This window comes from Brassica oleracea, chromosome C3 (genome assembly GCF_000695525.1).
Source record: "Brassica oleracea var. oleracea cultivar TO1000 chromosome C3, BOL, whole genome shotgun sequence".
NCBI lineage: Eukaryota > Viridiplantae > Streptophyta > Magnoliopsida > Brassicales > Brassicaceae > Brassica > Brassica oleracea.
Window position 1 is genome coordinate 3,523,592 of NC_027750.1, and position 22,014 is coordinate 3,545,605.

General features: G+C 36.7%; 8 protein-coding genes and 1 non-coding gene across 9 annotated transcripts; 3 read left to right on the forward strand and 6 right to left on the reverse strand.

Moving 5' to 3' along the window:
- Positions 1 to 771: 771 nt before the first annotated feature.
- On the reverse strand, positions 772 to 2,093 carry LOC106333331 (transcription factor PRE2). Its single transcript, XM_013771789.1, has 2 exons — positions 1,817 to 2,093; positions 772 to 1,084 (listed from the first exon to the last, which is right to left on the reverse strand). Exons 1-2 carry the CDS (start codon positions 1,943 to 1,945, stop codon positions 929 to 931), a joined length of 285 nt encoding a protein of 94 aa, XP_013627243.1. The 5' UTR covers positions 1,946 to 2,093; the 3' UTR covers positions 772 to 928.
- Positions 2,094 to 4,579: 2,486 nt separating this feature from the next.
- Positions 4,580 to 7,727, reverse strand: LOC106328963 (tyrosyl-DNA phosphodiesterase 1). Its single transcript, XM_013767521.1, has 14 exons — positions 7,577 to 7,727; positions 7,299 to 7,478; positions 7,022 to 7,210; positions 6,803 to 6,949; positions 6,666 to 6,726; positions 6,512 to 6,588; positions 6,076 to 6,432; positions 5,875 to 6,009; positions 5,655 to 5,804; positions 5,485 to 5,588; positions 5,364 to 5,417; positions 5,188 to 5,278; positions 4,877 to 5,099; positions 4,580 to 4,799 (listed from the first exon to the last, which is right to left on the reverse strand). Exons 1-14 carry the CDS (start codon positions 7,589 to 7,591, stop codon positions 4,732 to 4,734), a joined length of 1,851 nt encoding a protein of 616 aa, XP_013622975.1. The 5' UTR covers positions 7,592 to 7,727; the 3' UTR covers positions 4,580 to 4,731.
- A 136-nt stretch (positions 7,728 to 7,863) lies between these two features.
- On the forward strand, positions 7,864 to 7,937 carry TRNAV-CAC. The gene has a single exon. It is a non-coding gene; the product is annotated as a tRNA-Val (tRNA).
- Positions 7,938 to 8,314: 377 nt separating this feature from the next.
- LOC106333247 lies at positions 8,315 to 8,957 on the reverse strand. Its single transcript, XM_013771714.1, has one exon. The coding sequence runs from the start codon at positions 8,920 to 8,922 to the stop codon at positions 8,572 to 8,574; it is 351 nt and encodes a 116-aa protein (XP_013627168.1). The 5' UTR covers positions 8,923 to 8,957; the 3' UTR covers positions 8,315 to 8,571.
- A 1,131-nt stretch (positions 8,958 to 10,088) lies between these two features.
- LOC106328906 (40S ribosomal protein S9-1) lies at positions 10,089 to 11,611 on the reverse strand. Its single transcript, XM_013767448.1, has 3 exons — positions 11,519 to 11,611; positions 10,961 to 11,342; positions 10,089 to 10,440 (listed from the first exon to the last, which is right to left on the reverse strand). The coding sequence occupies exons 1-3, from the start codon at positions 11,544 to 11,546 to the stop codon at positions 10,257 to 10,259; spliced, it is 594 nt and encodes a 197-aa protein (XP_013622902.1). The 5' UTR covers positions 11,547 to 11,611; the 3' UTR covers positions 10,089 to 10,256.
- A 549-nt stretch (positions 11,612 to 12,160) lies between these two features.
- On the reverse strand, positions 12,161 to 13,439 carry LOC106334748 (50S ribosomal protein L27-like). Its single transcript, XM_013773096.1, has 4 exons — positions 13,284 to 13,439; positions 12,906 to 13,015; positions 12,680 to 12,804; positions 12,161 to 12,601 (listed from the first exon to the last, which is right to left on the reverse strand). The coding sequence occupies exons 2-4, from the start codon at positions 13,000 to 13,002 to the stop codon at positions 12,353 to 12,355; spliced, it is 471 nt and encodes a 156-aa protein (XP_013628550.1). The 5' UTR covers positions 13,003 to 13,015; positions 13,284 to 13,439; the 3' UTR covers positions 12,161 to 12,352.
- A 2,906-nt stretch (positions 13,440 to 16,345) lies between these two features.
- LOC106334749 (gibberellin-regulated protein 4) lies at positions 16,346 to 17,526 on the forward strand. Its single transcript, XM_013773097.1, has 4 exons — positions 16,346 to 16,522; positions 16,648 to 16,686; positions 16,791 to 16,824; positions 17,131 to 17,526. The coding sequence occupies exons 1-4, from the start codon at positions 16,457 to 16,459 to the stop codon at positions 17,310 to 17,312; spliced, it is 321 nt and encodes a 106-aa protein (XP_013628551.1). The 5' UTR covers positions 16,346 to 16,456; the 3' UTR covers positions 17,313 to 17,526.
- Positions 17,527 to 18,286: 760 nt separating this feature from the next.
- Positions 18,287 to 19,478, reverse strand: LOC106334747 (uncharacterized protein At5g19025). Its single transcript, XM_013773095.1, has one exon. The coding sequence runs from the start codon at positions 19,003 to 19,005 to the stop codon at positions 18,385 to 18,387; it is 621 nt and encodes a 206-aa protein (XP_013628549.1). The 5' UTR covers positions 19,006 to 19,478; the 3' UTR covers positions 18,287 to 18,384.
- Positions 19,479 to 21,157: 1,679 nt separating this feature from the next.
- LOC106334750 lies at positions 21,158 to 21,990 on the forward strand. Its single transcript, XM_013773098.1, has 3 exons — positions 21,158 to 21,293; positions 21,421 to 21,491; positions 21,671 to 21,990. The coding sequence occupies exons 1-3, from the start codon at positions 21,224 to 21,226 to the stop codon at positions 21,782 to 21,784; spliced, it is 255 nt and encodes an 84-aa protein (XP_013628552.1). The 5' UTR covers positions 21,158 to 21,223; the 3' UTR covers positions 21,785 to 21,990.
- The last annotated feature ends 24 nt before the right edge of the window (positions 21,991 to 22,014 follow it).

Sequence of the window (22,014 nt, forward strand, 5' to 3'; positions counted from 1 at the left end):
ATCATTTGCGCAACTATTCTGGCTGAAAAAGCCTGCCATATGGCAGATTTGTTTTTATGTGTTTTTTTTTGTCATCAAAAAATCTTTTTTGCTATGTGTTATCAACTGACAAAACTATGTGTGTATTAGTGTATATTGCTTATGTTTTAACTGATGTTTATATATATATATATATATATATATATATATATATTTTTTTAACAGGAGGTTCAATCGGCGACCCGTAATCCGCAAGTGGTTTTCGATTGCCCGAAGACCCGTAATCCGCACCTGGTTTCCGATTGCCAACTGTCTAATCCCCCTGGCCCGGAACCAGCCGGCACTAATACCCATTACCCAAGGACCCGGCACCAACGCCGCGATAACTTTAAACCTGGGGAGGACGTAAAGCTTTTCGTGGCCACAGGGAGTATTCGAACTCGGGTCCGTATAGGTGTTGTAACTACCTCAAGACCACTAGCCCACCACCCTGTGGTTACTTTACTTTCAAAAAAAATATAAGATATAAGATATCAAATTCTACTTCAATATATGAATATTTTTGCTATTATAAAAGGTATAGTTATAAAAAAATATAGTGTGATTGATCCCCCTTTTTAAGTGTAATTTACCGAAATTGTAGGTCATGTTTTGTTCCCATTTGTCCATTATATATTTCATCTGTATATAAATATGTTTTACAAATGAACTCATAAGTCTCACATCATATTATATATATAAAAGGATTAAAGCTGAAATGTAACTTATTATATTTATAAAGCTTAAGTTGCATGCATGATTTAAAACCAGAAGAGGGTCCAATAAGAACCCTAGCTAGCTAGACTTGTAACTAATATATAAAACATATAACAGATAATTAAGCAGAAACCCTGATAGATAGACCTCGCAACGATATTGTAAAATGATATATAAAGTACATATATCTTAGCTATTCATTAATCAAACTCCTAATAACGGCTGCTTGTGGGCTATTAGGATCAATGGTCTCCAGAAGCTGAGACAATCGATCACTGAGATCATCGGCTTCTTTGTTCAAGTTTCTTATGTAATTGCAAGTCTCTTGTAACACCTTCGACGCTGATACCTATATATTTCAAATAATTAACATTTTATAGTCAGAACTCAAATTATATATGTCCAAAACAAGTCTGAATATGAGGTAATAGTGTGTCTTAATGTAAAACAAGATCGAGATCATTGCTAATTTGCTATAGCATATAGACATATATGATGCATTGTTATAAAAAAAAAATAAAGCTTAAGATAATGCTCATAACTTCTCAAATTCAAACAAAACAACACATTTTTTACATTGAGGGCAAATATAAGTAGTGACGTGTACCAAAAGGAAAAGATGTTTCCATTTATAGAAGCGGCATGTACAGTTCTTTCTAAAGTTCGTCCTTTTCTTGTTATATAAACTAAGATATCTAAATATATAATATGAAAAGAATAAGTCGGTGATGTACATAAATGTATTGAGAAATTGATAGTCCGTGAAGCAAAATAGTCGTCTCACATTCAATGTAATTAATCAATATTATAAATAAAATAATTAATTATAATTAGCTTAATGCTGAAGTTAGGGGAAATATGTTCCCCTCTCCTCAAAGTTCGGTAGAAGGTCAAAAGTCTTTAAGAAACTCCATATTGCAATCTCCCAGATGCAATTACTATAAGACTATAATGCATTGTTCAAACTGGTTGTATACGCGAGTTTAAGAACATAAGTAAGTAAATTTTATAATATATAAAATTCAAACTTACGAATATAGATGTATATACTATATATAGTAATTGTATAAGAAGATTTTACCGTGTTGGAACGACGGTTCTGGCGAATCTCTGGAATAGATTGTCGGAGCTTTGAAATAAGTTCAGTGATCTGATCATCGTTAATCCTTGATGACGAGCTTGCTTGTCTCGACCTTCTGCTAGACGACATATTTATGTGGTATGTTTAACTTAAAAGAATTTGCATGTATATGTATCTAAGAAAACACTCTCTCGCTTGGGTTAGGAATAAGTAGAATGGCTTGTGTTTGTCGACAGAAAGGGAGAAAAAGAAGAAGAAATAATGGTGTTATATAGAGGGCGAGGACCACATCTAGAGAGAGAGAGAGAGAGTAATACGTAAAACTTAAATAGGGATGTTCGATATGCGTAGACAAGTGCATAAGAGAGAGCAGTGGTTTAGAATTGGGGACTTGGATACAATACACGTGATTTGCAATTTATCAGATTGTGATGTACGTATATATGTGTATTATTAAACTATATTAAACGATTTGTCGTATATCAAAAACAAAATAACTAAAATAACGATAGTCAGAACTCAGAACCATACTTGAGATTTTTTTTTTTTGCTAAAGACTAAAGAGCGAAAAAATTAGTTGAATTACTCTCTTGGTAATATGAGAACGTATCAGTAATTTCAAGGACTAAACTCTAAACGTGAAACTACCACAATATCCAGAAACCGGAATAATTTCATATTTTTGTAAATTAAAATCTAAATTGAAATCTGTTATAAGCACATAAAAAAAATATTTACAGTGGGACTTGATTTCCGTTTACAACCAATGAAACAAAGAGCTTTGAGATATCATCACTTGATTTTGATATATTATTACTAGCGTAAAGCTTGTCTTATATGTAGGGAGAGAATCAATTATATATTCGATCGATGATGCGTAAAACCAAGAAGATTTTGTGAATCAGTTATAGATATGGGTAAATAAAAACAATGACTTCACCTAAGGTCATTTGAGATGACCGTACAACATCTATAGCCTAACCACTAGGGAGTAGAGAGGGGCTATTCTTAGTCCAAACTCTATCACGTGTGTCTATAGCTCCATAGATAGTGTATCCTTCGATGAAATTTCGTCACGACACCGAACCCATTTACTTCGAAAGTTTTCTAAGATGTGAATGATATGCCAACATGCATCTACTCATGGTCAGGGGCGGACGTACGGCCAAGGGTATGGGTTCACGTGCCCCCATCTCATTTTAAAATTTTCTTCAGTAATTCTTATGGTGTCTATGAAATGCTTCCAACTGAAAAATATTTTATATATGTGCCCCCACCTATTTACATTCCTCCATCCGCCACTGCTCATGGTGATGGTGATGATATGCCAACGATGTGAATGAAAGATGATGATGATGAGTAGATGCATGCTATATATCTAGAAAACAAGGAGATGGTATGATGAATTGGACATTAATGAAAAATGTTTGTTGATGAGCACACAAAGGTGGGACTATTTATGTTTTAAATACTTTTGAAGTTAATTTTGTTGCAAACAAAAACAAGTTTTAACCTCCCATGTGATGACATGACACTCTTTCTCCCCTCTAATCAGGGAGCATCCCCCTCCTTCACGCCCCTCCTACCACATGACACTTTTTGTTTATTTCTTTTATCTTTTCTTCTCATTGTAGCGAGATAACAACATCAAAATCTCTATGTTTTTAGCACTTTTGACTCTCTCTCTCTCTCTCTCTCTCTCTCTCTCTCTCTCTCTCTCTCTTACAACAAACACTTTTGACTCTTTTGTTCAAGAAGTTTGTAGTGCTACAAATTCAACATAATAAATATAGGGATGTCGTTGGTTATAAATTACAAAAAAAAATGTTATGTTCTTTCGGAATATTTACATGCGAAGTAGGTAACTACTGTACAGTTCAACATCTCAGTAGACCAAAAGGAGAGTGGATGGTCTCACGAGAAGACGACTCTCACCAAATATCCACAACTTACGCAGTGGATTTTTTGTTTGGTTCCTTTGTTTCAAAATTATTTGAAAAACAACAGAAAAAAAAATCCCATAATTAAGGCATCACTAATTTACTAGTATAGTTCATAATAGATATGCATATATATGCTCTGATTATGAAAACCATAACATAACTAACGAACTTTAATTATATATTCGGTGATTCTACATCATTTCTCTAGACATTACTGATATCCTAATGCTCAAGGCACTGGATCAAGTTATTCAAACTTCTGATGCAATTCTATCCTAAGTCAAGGCACTGAACAAATTAATCGATCTAAACTTTTGGATACTGACATGGCAAGTTTTAGAATGGTTAGGACATAGAAGAAAGATAATGTTCTTAATCAAATAAATAATTTATGATTACTATTTATCAAGATTCGAGGACTAATTTACAATGTCAAACAGTAACTGACTTATGTATTTACTCTTTTAATTATAGCAATCTTTTTTGTCGTAACTTTTTGTTAGATACAGAATGATATAGGCAAAATCATCAAAGGGGAGGGACGGGTGTTCTTGGAAATGAAGACATTGATTGTGAATGCTTGTCTTCGTCTGTTTGTATTCTAGATGTCCATCGAATATGTACCACCAAAAATTCATCTTTCTTACATTGTAATTTTATGTCAAGAATTTAAATCGTAGGTTTCTTCTAAACCAACGACACACTTCTGTCATAATAAAATGAAATACTGGACCACACCAACACCAAGCTTATCAAAAAAAAAAAATACTATATGTCTCCAATTTCTATCACTTTAGGTTAATCATGTTATTTTAGTAAGAATATATTTAATGTTTTGTTTAAGAAAAAAAAGTAAAACGTTGATTTTTTTTTTTTTTTTTGCATGCTTAATTCTAAAACGTCATGGTAGTAAAACCTACAAAGCCCCACTCTCACAGTTTCAAGTCATAACATAATTAGCTAAAAAGACAACTATCTTGGCCAGACTTGTCCATACACATCCTTCTTCGAGTACCCTCGGTCCCATGACCATGGAACATCTGAAAAAATAACAGTGCCAATAAAAACGTTAGGAATCAAAGAACTGAACTATGTTGGAGAATGGAAGCGAGAAAACCTTCAGATGAGTATGGCTTAGGAGGTAGTTGATAAGGAACTGGGAGTGAGATTATCTCAGGCGAATCTCTGTTTCCTTGCCATGTCATCGTCACTAGCTTACTCCTCTTCTCCACCTCACCTTTCGTCTCTTGTTTTACCTTCTTAGTACTCGAGTTGTTGTCGGTGCATGAAAAGCTACAACCTTGTGTTTTCACTGGAGATGGTAAGAACAAGACTCCCAACTAACAATGTCACACCAGGCAATGGAACTTGGTTAGTGTTTACGTAAAAGATCAAGACTTAGTTACGGGGAAAACACCAGGGGTTTACCTCATAGGAACGGATCATCAACTGAGAGTTGTTCTTCTGAAGTGCTCCCCAGGCCGCTTTGCTAAGATTCGATGAGGTTAGCAAGAACCATCTATGGAAAGCAAAACAAGAACACTGATCACTACATGCACACACTTTTCTATTAACTAAAAAGATTGAGACTTTATGAACATTACGCAAGCTTCTGGTCGCTGTAACGCGTGAATGTCTTTATATGTGGCATTGCACGACTGAAAACATTAAAAAAAAGGATCAAAACTGAGTAGTAATCATAAAAGATTTGGTTTTTTAATCTACCTGCGAGCACTATGATCAGCTTTCCATTTTGCCCAATACTTTTTCAAGAATGGTTTCTCCACATTCTTCAATGGGCTCGGAATTGCATTGCCAGCAGCATAACCCTTTTCAAAATTCACAGTTTAGAATAAAGGGCCATAAGATATATATAATGTATTCTTAAAGATTACCTCTAAAGAACACCTGACGTCTTCTACTGTAGGCCATATAATCAAAGGATCCCCATGACCGAGAGGAGTTCTGTCCTCTGTTATACCAGAAGACAAAGAAGCTCCAAACTCAGCCAACCACTTCTCGTCCAAAGAACCGAGTGAAGAAAACTGCAACAATCCCTTTAAGCAATACAACTAAAAAATAGAAAAGGAACTTGGTAGAGAAATGGAACATTACCTGATAAACTAATGGGGATCTGCGGAACTCCCTATCAAAAACGCATTCTTGAAGAATCGTCCTTAGCTTCATGTGTCCCCATTTTCTCATGTTGGAACCAGTGTGGTACCCAGGGACTGATGCAACTAGTCTAACCTGAAAATCTATTATATCTTAGTATACAGTAAGTATACAAATCAATTGTAGAGAGATGGAAGGTACCGTAGCATTGGAATAATCAAACTTTCTGAAGAAGGCTGCATTGATCTTGACATTACCAAGACCAGGCAAGCTTGCAGTAAACTCAGGCCACTTAAGAACAGCGAGGTAATCGACAAGATCATCTTCGAATCCGCAACTTTTAGTTGAATCTTTATCATCATCATCATCTTTAAAAGGGAAATCTTGCATCCACAAGCCTTGGCTTTTGTTGTTCCAATCAACGTGGATCAGATTCGCTGTGTGTACCACAACTCTCACTCCTCGAGGATAGACAAGGAAGATAGCCTTGGAGTGATGTGTCCCAAACGAAATAGGTAAACGAGGCTTATGAAGAATCCAATTAGCTGGCTTCTTCCTCTGTTCAACAAAAAAAAAAGAGACTGGAGATTAACATTAACATCGTTTAGAAGTAATCAGTAAACAGTCATAAACAAACCTGAATGTACTCTTGCCTAGCATCACCTTCTCCATGAATAACCATAACCTGAGGAATGTTCACCAGTTTCGGGCAAGCTACCAATACAGTGATCCAAGTTAATAAGTTAACATCGTCTAAACAAAACAATTAAAACTACGAGAAAAAAACTCACCTGACAACAACCAGTCTAGATCCACCATATAATTCGATAAAATTGCAGCAACAACGTCTCCCTGTCATTAACAAGTCTCTTCTCTTTAGTCAAAACCATCTGAACAAAAAAACAATTAAACTACTGTTAAGACTAACCTCAACGACATCATTAATCGAAACACAAGAAGTGTTAGCCCAATCAGGCAAACCATCAACACTCAAAAGCCGAAACGTTGAATGCAGCTTCTCACTAGCTGGACAAAAACGTCGAATCGCCTCCACGTCATCACTACCATCTCCTTCCTATAACAAGTTCATCAGATCAAAACAAAGCCTACAACAAATAAAGATCCATTCTTTAGTTAAGTAAGCAACCTTTCGAGCTTTCTTAGCAGCTCTTTCATGACTTCCTCTCTCACTCTCTCGTGGCAACAACACTAGCTTGAAGAAATGATGACCAGGGATCAATTCGATAAGATCATCGTTAACTAACGAAACCTCTCCACGTGGATTTACTTTCTTCCTCTCTCCGGAAGATCTAACAACCACAGGGTTCGTTCCTTCCTACCCAATAGAGAAAAGATACAAACTTTGATTACGAAGAAGCGAATTGGCTATAAAAAAGGTTAGGGTTTGTGATTTTATTATATACCACGGATAAGGAGGCTGAGCCGGAGGTGGAAGTTGTGATGGTGATGTGCTTGCGGCTGAGACGCTTATCGGTGGTTGAAACGTTGAGGCGTCCGATGGTGTTCTGGCCTTCGGATAAGGTTATCCTCGGGGATGAATTGTCTTCCTTTAGGTCTGGTTTGAGCGGAATCAGATACGCTACCTGTATAACAGATGCAGAATCAAGAGAAAGAGATGTTTCAGTTTTGGGCAATTGGAAGAGACTAGAGAGAGTGGGGATTAGGGCTTTGATTCGAGTACCTGAGAGAGAGTCATTGTAGAAGGCTTCGACGAGTGTCTGAGTTTGGTTTTTGCAGTGAATCGTAACGAGGAAGAAGAAGCAAAACGCAGCGTTTTGGGGAACCCAATAAAACCTCCCTCTATCTTTGCTAAGTTGGCCCCAAATTCATGACAAAGCGATTAAAAGAAGAAAGTTATGATCTAACGTAACGGTAAGTAACGATTTTCTACGCCGGCGGCAACAATCTCACCACCAACGCATCAGCAATAATACCTATGAGTAACTTAAGAGTATAGCTATCATAAAAGTCTGGGTGGTGTAGTCGGTTATCACGCTAGTCTCACACACTAGAGGTCCCCGGTTCGAACCCGGGCTCAGACATTTTTTTTACATCATGTAAAAGCCGTTTACATGTGTCATCAACAGATTGATTAGGGGAGAGCCAGCGCGGGAAGAAGGTCATCAACTTCTTTTTTTACTGGGCTTTGGATATTATGGGCCTACTTGGACATTCCATGCCCGTTTTGTTAACCCGTAATATATAACTGCATTAACAACTATTTCAGCTTTACGTGTGACAAGGGGAAGAAGAGACGGCCCAGGTTTACAAACATCAACGAGACCAGATCGAACTTACCATCACCATTTGATAATATCACCAGCTTTATCAGCCAATTCCATGAACACGTTCTGGTATGTAATATGTGTGAACATAATTGATAAAGGCATAACAGAGAAATAAATGTAAAAAACAAAAGTAAAGCATAAAGTTTCACGAGCTCATATATACATTCACGGTTTTATATACACATGACACTATGACAAGAAAACAAAACCAACAAAAGGAGTTAAAAGAAAGAAAAAACAGAGAAATCATAAGAAAACGATGCACAATCAAAAACTAACTCAAGTAACGATTTAATAATAAATATTATAAGCTCAGTTACATCATTAGATCCATACAGAGAACTACTGAAGTTGAACCTCTTTGATCGGTTTTGATCTCTGTGAGTCATCATAACTGAACAGCGTTAACGGATCTCACTTTTCCACTAAGAGGCGAACAAGGAAGATTCGGCCTCGAGATCAGGACAAAACTGAGACGACGCGGATGTTGAACAAATCTTCCATTCGCGGCTTTGTCTTCCACGAGAACACAGAGATCCTCCTCCCTGATCTTCAAAACCTGGCTATGTACTCGCTCCTTACCGGTCTTCCTCGTGACCGGAGCAGCTCCCCAACGTCCGACGGATCTTGGAGACTCCGTCTCAGCTTCCGATGATCCACTGCTCTCTGTCTCGACCTCCTCCGCCATCTTCCTAGCTACCGCCTCCATCTCTGGCCAAGTATCAGCTTCTCCTCTCATCGTTTATAAAAACTATAAGAAATTCGAAATTTATTGTCAACTGTGAAAGACATGTGAAGCGGAGCCTGCTTCTTCATTTATATACTGAGCTAGTGTTGACGTGTCTGTATTGATGAGAGAAATTTAAACCATACATGTTTTGACACGTGGATAGTTATATGAGGCGGTCGGTTAGAGAAAATGGTGGGGACCGGACCGGATCTCTCTGTGTGTCGTTTGACCGATGAAGTGAGACGTGTGGAAGTAGAAGAAGAAGAGGAAATCGGATCTGAAAGCGACCAATCTGGCGCCGTTTTATTCGGCAGCTTCCATAAACTAGTTCGTTAACTTCCAAAGACTGTCGCCACGTCATTCCTACAAAGTCTCCCTTTAGATAATTAGATCATGTCTTTTTTTTGTAACACACTCCTTTAGATTATGTTTATCAACAATATTTTATAAGCATCGTGTTATTTTGTACAGATGTAGGCTACTCCTGGTATTTATTTATTGTCAGTATTGATATTAGCAGCAATATATATATATCGTCAGCATTCAATAGAATACACTAATCAGTGAAGTAAAATACCAATATACTAATCAACAAAGTTCAAAAATCATACTAACAGTGAATACTATTTTGACCATCTAAGTATCCCCTGTAATATTGGTAGAGTTGTAATGGTCGAATGATTTGATCATAGAAAGGTAAGGGTCATATCCATCGGCAGCAGATTTTGTCAAATGTTATTAAATTCTAAAAGACGATTCTCAAAGTGTTGAACGTGTAAAACTGGGATTGATTTTGGTTGCCGTCTGGCTCTAGACTCTAGTCGAGGGTCACTGATACTTCCCTTTCATCTACGTGTCCCTAGCAGTAATCAAACAAATCAGTTGTATTAATTGTTTACTATGGTGAGATGGTTTCCACGTGGTTTAGAATATAACACGAGTGTGAAGAAAATATCGAGTGTTAGTAAACAATTGGCACTGTCCATTTCAAATGTAATCACTAGCTGCGATATCTCTAATTAAAAAAAAAAAAAAAATCATACAATCAGATTCAAATAAACGCAAAACGCTTGGTAGCAAAACGCAAGCATTCCTTATGGGCCAAAAAAAAGCGAATAGCGTTCGTATATCATAATTTCATTTTTTGGAAATTAGCATACAAAAATTTCAAGAAATAAGACAACTTTTGAAAGATAATGTGATTAATGTAAATAAGCATAAGGTTCGACAAACTCTTTAGGAGAAATAAAAAAGCATAAAAAAATCCTTCAGAAAACGAAGTTCCAGACTACAAAATATCAAAACGCAGACTGTTTCATAGCTAAAACCGGCGAGAGTTAGATTTACTCTTCATCATCACCGTCAGCATCGCCACCTGAGGCTTTCTTGGAGGCAGACTTCTCGTTCCTTCTCTTCACTCTTCCTGGACGACCACCACCAAAGGGACTGGTTAGAGCAAAGTCGATGTGTTTCTGCGAGTCAAGTCTCACCATGAACGATGGAATGTTCACCAACTGCTTTCCAACCCTATAAAAATAGTGAAACAAAACCAAAACCAAAACAAAATCAAGATCAGTATTATTAATTAAATGTTCTAAATATCATGATACTCTACATTAACAAGGTTACGACGATATTATTCAAAAAAATTAACATTGAATCCAGACAAGACAAATGTGCAACGAAAATGATTCAACAAGAAGAATTTAAGACAATGTAGTAAAACCATTCTAATAAACAAAACCAAAACGAAAGATTCAATAAAAAAATTCAGACAAGTTTTCAATACAAAAACACAATGCTTCAAGTTTCATAATTAAACTGTGATACACAAAAGGTTAGAATATATCTCAGTGTAAGTTTCAGATTATGTTCTAAACAAAATGCGGTATTATCAAGACAAAACAGACAATGTTTAACGTTCTACAACCAAAGCTGTAATAAAACAAAACATATTATCATATAATTCAGAATTAACTTCCAGAGAAAATTAAACTAATCCAGATACAATATTAACACATCACGCAAACATAAGTAAACCCATTACCTGATATGCCTCTGCCTGATGAGAACACGGGAGTGATGAATCGACTTGGCCATACCAGACTTGAACACAATAGTCTGAAGACGACGCTCGAGAAAATTCTCCACGGTCAACGCCAAGACGTAATCGAGCTTGTTCTGGCTCTCGTCGAGCAGCCCGTACCTGTTCATCTTCCTGAGAAGCGCCTCTCCTTCGAAGATCCTCTTGGGGTTCTTCTCGTCGAGCGTCAGGAGATCCCTCGCGGCGTTACGGATGCGGCTCAGGGAGTACTGGACTCTCCAGAGCTCACGCTTGTTGCGGAGACCGTACTCGCCGACGAGCTTCAGCTCGGAGTCGAGACGCTCCTTCTCGAAAGGACGTCGTGGGCCCTTGAAGGTTTTCCCATCTAGCAAACAACACACATTCAATTAACAATATGAGATCTCAGCATCGCAATGACATAGACATAGACCATTGTTTAACTAACGTTTTCTAGATCAAAAGCTTAGAGTAATCCTCGGTCTATAGAAACCACTACGGTGATTCGATGAACTAAACGAGAGATGGATAGAGGAGACTTACAATTGCGGTAGTAGCAGACGTGCACCATGGCTTCGTCTTCTTCTAGTGAGACACGGCGATTTGGAAAACTAGGGCAACCAGAGAGAAATGAAGGAGACGGACAACTCTACTTCTTTATATGAGTGTCTAAAACCCTAAAGTTTAGGTCTTTAATGGGCTTTATTGAATATATGGGCCTGTTTCAATCGTCTATGTGTTTTGGACTCTGGGCTTAAATTAGGATTCATGTTAGTTGTTACCAAGTGTAATTTGTCCGTGTAAAAGGCGTCTATCTACTACTATATATAGTAATAAATCAATTTGTTTGCGAATAATCGTAGCAAAGCATATCACTCAATATTCAATCTGGCGTTCAAGTGGTTTATCATTTGCTATAATTTTAAAATATTCTTTCAATTCCAGTGTTTTAGACGTGTTGATCATTTGTTGAAATTCAATGTCATTTAAAAAATAATAATTAGTTGATTTCAAGAGATTTCTGATTGTTTTAAAAGTTTTGTGGTGACATTTTAGTGAAAATATAAAACTGTAGATCATTCATCCAATACTATATTGAATACATTTTCCTAGTAATTGCAAGATTTTTTTAGAAGTTGAGAGTCTTCACTATCGAATAAAAACTAGTTCAGAAAACAAAACAAAAATTGACAATCATCTGAAGAATTGAACTTATGCCTTTGCATAAACAAGCCAATGGTCAGTATCCAGACAGAGACTAAAGACAAAAACAGTAGATGTTATTGAATTTGAGTGTTGCTGTTCTAAGACACCACCATCTTTTACTCAAAGAGATCGTATGATCTAACAAAGAAAGACACCTTCAGATTTGTTGAATCACGACGACGAAGCTGTCTCCATCTGAGTCGACTTGGTGGCTGCAGCTCTAGTGTAGATAGGGTGAAGAACATGACCTCCCTTAGGATCAACATGGATCCATTTGCGTCCAGTTATCTTGTTCTTCTCGAACCTGACTCGTCCTTCTTTCAATGCAAACAGCGTATGGTCCTTCCCAATCCCCACATAGTCTCCCGGGTGAAACCGAGTTCCACGTTGACGGACTATTATGTTTCCCGGTATCACGTTCTACAAAACCCCCCACACACACAGACAAAGATTAGTTTGTTTCTCTGCATCGTAATGAGCTCATTGTTGCAACGTTACCTCTCCTCCGAACTTCTTGACACCGAGATTCTTGGGTTTAGAGTCGCGGCCGTTCTTGGTGGAACCAGCGGTTTTCTTAGTAGCCCAACGCTTAAAGACCAAACTCAACCCACTTGAAGAACCATCTTACACATCCAAAACAAGACAGGGATCATCAAACAAACACAGAGAGATTTCGAAAGCAGACTCAAAAGACAAAACTGATAGAAGTATATATATATATTACCGTAAATGCCACTGCCACCGTAAGCAGGAACCTCGGTGATAAGTTCCCTCAAGCTAACTCTTCTGCACAAGGATGCTGCTGAGTTGAAGAAATTCATTTCTTTTCAGAATCTGCAATTAACAAAGAAGAGCAGCTTAATGAGTTTTCTTTTTTTTTACCACTTCAAATTCGAAAATGCATCAAGTAAAACTCATTGATCTTCTGTGCAACGAATAGATAACTTATCAGACTCAAATACAATCCACATTAGATTCGATCCGTCTATCAAAAACCCTAATTATATGAATTGGCGATCAAATCCGAAATTTTCCTAATGGATTTTTGCAACCCGGACGAAATCGAATCGGATGCGGGGTAATGAGAAGGGAAGATACTTACCGGAAATTTTCGATTACAGTTGAAAATGGCGACGGAGACGGAGACGGAGACGGCGACGGCTCGAGAGGAAAATGGCGTAACTTGTAAACCCTTGCTCGCAAGTCAGCAAGTGTCAACTTTAGGCACAATGGGTCCTTGATGTTTCCTATTTTTTACACTATCACCTCTATACTTTAATTTGGATCAAAAATAAAGAATTGCTCTCTATATATTTTTTTTTTTTATTTTTTCACAACATTGTATAATTTGATACAGTTCAGCAAGAATAGAAAGTAGCAAGTAGCAACACATCATACAATATTCTAAAGCATAAAGATAGAGGGAAAGGATAGACGAGTTGAAACCATGTTTCCACCAAGTGTGCTTAGCTAAATCCAAACATAGTATTTAATTAGATCATTGTTGTAAAACTAGTGATTTTTTTTTTTGCTAAATTTTGTAAAACTAGTGATATTTGAAGAGACATTTTGCATGAAAAGATGTCTTCACCTTGATAAGGGTAAGTGCTCAATTTGTTGAGAAGCTACAACAGTAGAAACCAAAGGGGATGAAGTGATGAGCCAGTAGGGTTCAGGAAAATAGAGCTAACCTCTTTCGTGGCCAAGTAAACAAAACAAAAAATCGAATATGAAATTTGCAAGACATCTTTCTCAGCTAGGTTAGCTAAGGCATCTATTTCTTTCCTTGCATCAGTTACTGCTAAAGATCTCACGACACTATTAGCCCCTGCTTTCAAGCTTGAAGAGGGAAGCGACTCTATGGTAAGTCCATGCATTTTATTGGGTAGAGTCGATGAACCAGTGACTGTGCGGTGAAACACTTCCATTGTCGTTGCACACTTAGAGCCAAAAACCGTATCTAATGCGTTGTTCGAAACAATGACATTGATCATTTTGATAAGCACAAGTTGTATCTACAGTATTCTAAACAAAGTGACAAATCTAACACTAAGACTGTAGGAATGATTATGCGTGACAACTTATATAACTCTTAAGACCCAAATAAATGTCGATTTTCATAGTAGCCAAAATTTCCCTGTGACGTTTAGGAGGAATGATTTATCAACCCAGTTTTACCTCTGAGATAAAATTTGCATTTGTTATTCCGTGTATCATAACATGCATTGTGTGCAATGTAACAATATCTTTGACAACACTGTGACACAGAAAAATGGTTTCGTTTCAAAATCTCAAGTTTTGGAAAGAAACCAAAATTGCCCACAGTTTGTAATGGTCATGTAAATATCTTAGGCCTGTATGTGTGAGCAAGTTGACATGATGATCACTATCTTTTACTTCTTGTAAATATTGTTAAAATATGTATGCATGTGTTTGAACAACTTGGCATGATCTATATGCCTTTTTAGACAGTAATCAATATCCCATGTGATCCATCACATGCTTTGAAATCTTTTTATACAAATATTTTGATATTTCAAGCTTTCTTTCTAAGGGTTCTACGTTTCTAACCAAGATGCTTTGGTCTAGTGGCATAGGACCTCCAGCTGGAGTGTTCGCCTCTGGATTCGAGCTTTGGTTACTGCGAAAATTTACATGTGGGCTGCAGCATCCGAGACCGAAGACCGTTACACGGTGAGCCACATGGTGACGTCCTGGCAGCGTCCATGCTCACTTCGGTCTCTAGTCTGGACCACTTCGGTGGGGCCAGGATACTCGATTAGCAAAAAAAAAAAGAAAAAAAAAGGGTTCTACGCTTCTACGGTCCGTGCTTGGCCGTGCCGTGCCCCGGCCCTACAGGTTTCTTATAATAAGTTAATAACCCTTGCAATCAATTCTGTGTCACATCAATTATTTTGGAGATAAGTCTTACATTTTTATTCAACCAGAAAAATATACTTATTATTATTTCCTGTAAAATTGACTTTATTCGTTTATTATTCACTATAGAAAAGATAATAGTAGTATATCTTAAACCAAAAATATCCCTATGTTCCCTCCTTTTCTCCTAACAGAGTGACTCAAAACAATAATTGGATGAGCATTGAGCATGTGGTACTGGTTAACTGCACATGCCTTCTCTTCTTTCATTCCAAACCTTTTTTTTGAGCAAACTTTTTTGGTATTTATTTTACGTAAAAAACAACTTTACTTCTTTTTTTAACATAAAAAAACACAACTTTACATGATCTGGTATACACGCAGTACACAAGTTGGGATGTGAATGAATTTGTCACTTGTGTATGCATGTGTAAGTATATACGTTTTGTGTTGTTGCATGTCTTTCAAGTTGCTTTTTGTAAATCTTGATTTTATTTTTCTATCATATCACAAAATGATATATCTATTGGTGGAACTACACGATTTTGCTCATCTATAGATTTGAATGATTTAGTTGAAATCTGCTATAAGCAATGAATCCAAAAACCCCTGATCATAACAGGGGATCTAGATCTGATTTTATATAAAACAAGAATAATTTGTATTAAGAAATACGAATTGAGTAATGAGTTTGTCTTGACTTTATTCTAAAACTTTATTTAGTTAATTATGGTCCGTCGACAAGTAATGTAGTTTTTATTAACAATAGTATAGTAAGATTGTGATTACAATTTACAGTTGGGAGACCGTTGGTCAGATCTAACTCCCGTCTCCTTCTTCAATGCACCGTCCATTTCTTCTTTTTTCCCCTTAAAATATATTGCTGGTTATCCTTTTTGTTTGGTTAAAGACAATGATTAATATCCTCTTGTTACTCTGATAATCTGTGAGATTGCAAACATAAGTTATAACATAGCATTTATCAGCATATGAAACTTACACTAATAGTATCTCTCTTAGATTTAAATACACCTAAATCTATGCAAAGTTCATAATATTTTACACAACATTGCATTCAAAACTATACTTAATCTTCTCGCAAAGCATGTGCAACCAAACCATCAACCACAGTTTAGTTACGTAGGCTATAGCTAGCAAGTGACAAATGTACACGTGTCAAATTTCAGTTGGAGAAATATGGTAATTACGAAATGTACCGCCGCACGGAATAATTTAGTAGAAGCAACTGAGTGTGTATATATAGCTTATATGCAACATCATAGGGTCCTCAACCAAAACTCCTCTCTCAGTACACACTTTTTTTCAAACCTCAAACTAGTTTAAGATATTTAGAGGAGTGTTTGGTTCTTTGGATAACAATATCCTAAACAGAACATGGCTAAGTCATATGGAGCTCTCTTCCTCCTCGCCCTCGTCGTCTTCTCCTTGCTTCAAACCATGGTAACTTCTCACACATTTGCTTGTTGAATTTATAAAGATAATATGATCCAGTCATGAGTGTGATACTTTAAAGATTGCCTTGTTTATGAGATTTTAAACGTTCTTGAACTCTATTTGGTCTTTAGGTTATGGCCTCAAGTGGATCCAGAGTGAAGTATAACCCGGTAAGCCTTACTCCTCAAACTGAATGCCTTAAAATTAATAGTTTTACCTATCTATCTATTAACAAATGTGATTAATGGCTTTCAACTTTTTGGATAATATTCAGAAACGATATGGACCAGGAAGCTTGAAACGTTCCCGTAAGTGTGTACTTCACAGTTTCTTCTTAAATAATCTGGATTAAATTAAAAAAAAAAACAAATCGATAAATTAAGAAACAGTTGAACAAGTTGAAAGTGGATTGTTAAGTGGACTGTTTGGTCAGATCTGTAGCCTCTTAAATGATTTGATACAAACTAATTTACCCGTGATTAATGGGCGAATAGTCAAAGCAACCCACTGTCGTGGGACCCATAAACGGTTAAAAGACATAAACGTTCACCTTGTTTTTTTTGACGTGATTCAGTTAATTTATGTCTAAAACATATGATGTGTGAAATGAACAGAATGCCCCAAGGAATGTGATAGGAGGTGTAGCCAGACACAATACCACAACGCTTGCATTTTGTTCTGCAACAAATGCTGCAGGAAGTGTTTGTGTGTGCCTCCTGGTTACTATGGGAACAAACAAGTTTGCTCTTGCTACAACAACTGGAAAACTCAAGAGGGTGGACCAAAATGCCCTTAAACCCTCTCCTAATGGTTTTGATATATTGTTCCTTTTTATAATAAAAAGTATCTGATGATAATTTTAATCACTGTTGATCAATGGTTGTTCTGTGCTTTTTTTGTTTAATCATATTTTATTCCTAATGTTGTAATGTTATGTGACTCCTTTGGGATTTTGTTTCAAATCCAAAAAAAATGGAGAGTGGCCTATGAATGATATTTTTTCTTAAATATTCTTGTGTGTTTCAAATAATTTTCCCCAAACAAATACACAATCTCTTACTTAGCTATGCTTCTGTTACAAGAAAACGTACTTTAAAAAACTCAATGTGGGATTTAATAACAAAAATTGATTATGAATGATTTTACCTCGCAAGACCAAAATATACAAGTCGGTACATCAATGAGATGAGCAGACAAATCTACTTTCTTCTCCTTCAACCTTCCTGACCAGATCGACTCCTACTTCCTCCTCTATTCACATAATTGGATCTTCTACGTTGAACTAACATCCATGATAAAACTCTAGACTAAAGAAACTTTCCGAGTTCAAGAGATGTTCTTTGCTGGAAGTAACAGTCCCAAGGGTTCATAGGGATTATGATCTAAGTCCCAACCAGATCATAACCAGAAACACAGAAATGCCGAGAACACAGAGAATAGGGATTATGATCTACGTCCCAACCAGATCATATACCAGAAATACAGAAATGCCCATTGCCCAGAACACAGAACATAGGGTAACGACTTGAATCATTAGCCCATGAACGTTGACACAAAAACCACAGAATCAAGAAACAAGACAACAAATTCAAGACTTCAAAATGAAATCACTATTCTTCAGTAGAAACTATTTTTCTCTGCAATACCCTCATTGTAAGGTTTTATTTAAACACATGGAGATTAACATATTTTAAGTTTCTGTAAGAAATTTTCAAATTAACTAAACCAGAAAATTAAAATTTTTTTTTAAAAAAAAAAAAAAAAAAAAACTAAACTAAACCAGAAAATAACAACTTGTTCATAAGCTAATCAGAGAACATCATCATCGTCATAACCTATAATGATCCAAAGATCAAACTTTCCACTCTTCATTTCTTGATCTTCCTAGGCCCAGGAACCACCAACCTCCCAACACAACACCCACACTTGGCCCTATAAACCAACACAGCCCTACCATTCTCCGGAGCCATCTTCTTCAACTCCGCCTCCAGCTCCCGATTCCGATCACGAGCCAGCTCAAACAACCCCTTCTTACTAATAAGACCACTCTTCAACCTCTTAACAGAACAATCCTCACTCTCAATCTGAATATCAAACTCAGCATTGGCTCTCCCAAGCCCTCTACAATTAGGTTTCCCACATCTACGACGACGACTACACAGTATCAGAACAATCATCAACCCGGATAAGGCCGTGCACAAGACGCTCCACGCGATTAGCCCGTACACGATCGGGTCGGGGTCGCGGAAGATCTCTTGCTTGAGTAAGCAAGAGAGGTCGGAGAAGATTGATAGGGATTTGATGGCGATGAATCTGATGTAAGGGAAGATCAAGAAGGCGGAGGATGTGACGACGGCGAGGAGGATGAATACGTCGATGGCTGCTGATCGAGATCCGTCGCAGCAGACGGTTGATGATGATGATGATGATGATGAAGACGATGATTTTCTGGTGGTGGTTCTTGGTTTATGGTGGTGGTAGTTCGCCATGATCGGTGATTGATCGACGACGGTGATTGAGAGCTCTGGAGGTATACCATCTCAGAAAATCGACTAAACCGGTTTATAAAAATCAATCGATTTCCCGGTTTGGTTAATCCTATTCAATCAAATCAATCAAAGACATGAAATCAGATCGATTCACCAACTCTGATTGGATTGGATTGGATTTGATCGAAAATCAATTGAAACTTTCCGGAACTAGAATTCGAAGATCAGATCAGATCAAATCAATCTCAAGAACACAATACTCGAAAGCATTTTAAATCAAATCGTGACTCGAGATTGATTATAAATAAGGGAAGCTGGCTAATCGAATATGGAAACGTAATCTGTAGTTAGGAGACTAGTGCATCACCGTTGAATATAAGAAACTGACTGAACAGGGAATAAATCTGGAGTTAGGAGACTTGATATGTAAGTTGGAAAATTGATTTGAAGTTCCACTCTTTTCCGCCAGACTTCACTTTCTACTTTTCTAAATTCAAAATATATCGTAGCCCACTAGAAATAACCCAAGATCATGACTTAAAAAAGCCCAGGTCCAGGTCTAAAGGCTCGAGTATACCCGCTGTAAAGTTGACTAAACTAGAAATGGTGGAGAAAAAAGCGTATTTGTTCGGCTATTTGCCATAGGCCTGGGCATTTTACCCGGATCCGACCCGAAAAAACTCGGTCCGGATAGAAACCGAACCAATGTTTTTACCCTATTAGGTCATGTTATGGATGATCCGCGGATATTGGATCCGACCCGACCCAAACCCGAGACCCGATGGATACCCAAAGTATTAACACCATAGATGCTTTAAGCCCTATTTCTCTACCTATCGATCTAATTATGAAAGACTATGTATAGAGTAAGATTTATTTTCTTTTTTGTCTAACCGAGGTGAATTTTTTTCCCTAACAAGATTAATAATACGAATTAAATAAAATGCATCAAAGGAGTGTCGAAGTCGGGTTATTTGTCCAAATAGCAACGGGGTGGAGGTGGACCACTAAGAGACAACGGATCGTTGTTATATCTTGCATACTTTAATATATATATATACACATTTTAATACAATGAAAATACAAATTTTGGATAAAATTTCGGATATTTAAATATTTTTAGGTATTTTTTTGTATTTTTGGGTTGGACCTGAACCGAACCCGACCCGGAACCGAACCGAATCCAAACCGACAAATTCTAATTACCCTATTGGATCCAACTATCTAAGACCCGAACCGACCTGAACCGATCCGAATCCACCCCAAACCGAAAATTTCAAATTATCCTATTGGATCCTAAACTCTAAGACCCGAAAAACCCGACCCGAATTCAACCCGAAGACCCGAATGACCATGCCTAATTTGCCCGTTCCGTTCTCTCTAGAGCTCGTGGGCTACCATTCTAAGTGTGTTTTTGGCTTATCTTATAAAATTTGCCAATGCACTGATTTTCATAAAACCTTTCATAATCACATGCTTCAACAATATTTTAACTTTAAATAACACAGGTTACTGATTCATTTGTAATAGTAAAATGGCAGCATGATATTCAAGTCAAACCTTCTTCATTCGTTATAAGTACACGGTAATCAAAAGAGTCCGTGAAAACGTGTAACTTTCGTGTGTTTTTCTTCATCTCAAACTGTTTTTTCTTTCTTTCAATTCCAATACTTGCCATTGCCAACCTCGTGGACGATAACCTACCTAATTAAGTGCCTAACTTAATGATTATAAATGAAGAAAGTCTTGCTTTTATCATAAAATCTGGTAGATTTCATATATACTATCAACAGCTTTTCAAAAACTCTGACTGTTTATTTACGCGGTTAATAATACTGATATTCTTTGGTAGTGGCAGACATAAGGAGCTTGACTCCAGTTCACATCACGTGGAGTAATTATGTTACTCGTGTAAACCATACGTGCGACTTTGCTCCATAATAGACTAATAGTAGTCAACTTAATTTAAACGATAGTTAAGTTTTATTGAGTATTCTAATCAAACTAATTACATCTTTCTTCATTGGATCTGAAGCTGACGCAGTTTCCAGGAAAAATGGTAAGCCTTGAAACTAAAGGTTCCGTTTTCTCTTTACTCGTGTTAAAATATTACTATTATAACAAGAATGGATTAATAACTAACAAATTTGATTAGTAAAATAATACTACAGGAGTTTAATACTATAAATGAAATCTTCAGAACGTCAAACAGACAACAATGGGTCAATCTTGTTTCTTCAATGTTCTTATTGTTTCCTCTCTTTTACTACTAGTCTTCTTCTCCACTGGTAATAGCTTATGTCATCTTGTTCTTGATTACACTGCTAGTATTAAGTGTTTATTTTTTTGACCCTTATATGACTGGGGTTCGAGTATATATCTAAGCCTGATGATATTTGTTTCTGAATTTTTAAGCCATGGGGAGAAACTTGCATACTGCGAGTTTACAAGGAGTTTACAGTGCTGCTGAGCTATCTCCCTCCAAGGTACTTATTTGTCCTCCACATCTATTTAGTTAATTAGTTAATTCCTTTTTCACAGAATGTTATGAAATAACGATCTTAAGGAACTTCTATTGGATGTAAATAAAGAAAAACCATATTACTGTTCATGTTAAAAAGAAGAGAATCATATTGTTATTTATGACATATATCCAAAACTACAGGATGAGAGTGTGCGGAAGATGATGGAGCTGATGGATTATCAGCCGGTGGAGTCTAATACCAACTGGAATGGTTTCGTCGCCACTCCTCCTCCTCAATCTCCTCCACTTTCATAATTTCCAAAAAAAAAAAAAAACTATATTCAGGATTCTTATTTGGAAAACAAAGTTTGATATCTGATATTTTTGCAATAAGTTACAAAATGTAATTTTGGAAATTTAATATTTTGGTAAGTTAAGTTTTGCTGTAACATATTTGTTTGGTATGGTTGGTGGGTGCATGTAAAACGCCACTTTGATTGAAAAGGTTATATACACATCAATGTTGTTTTCTTAATTTTTGCACT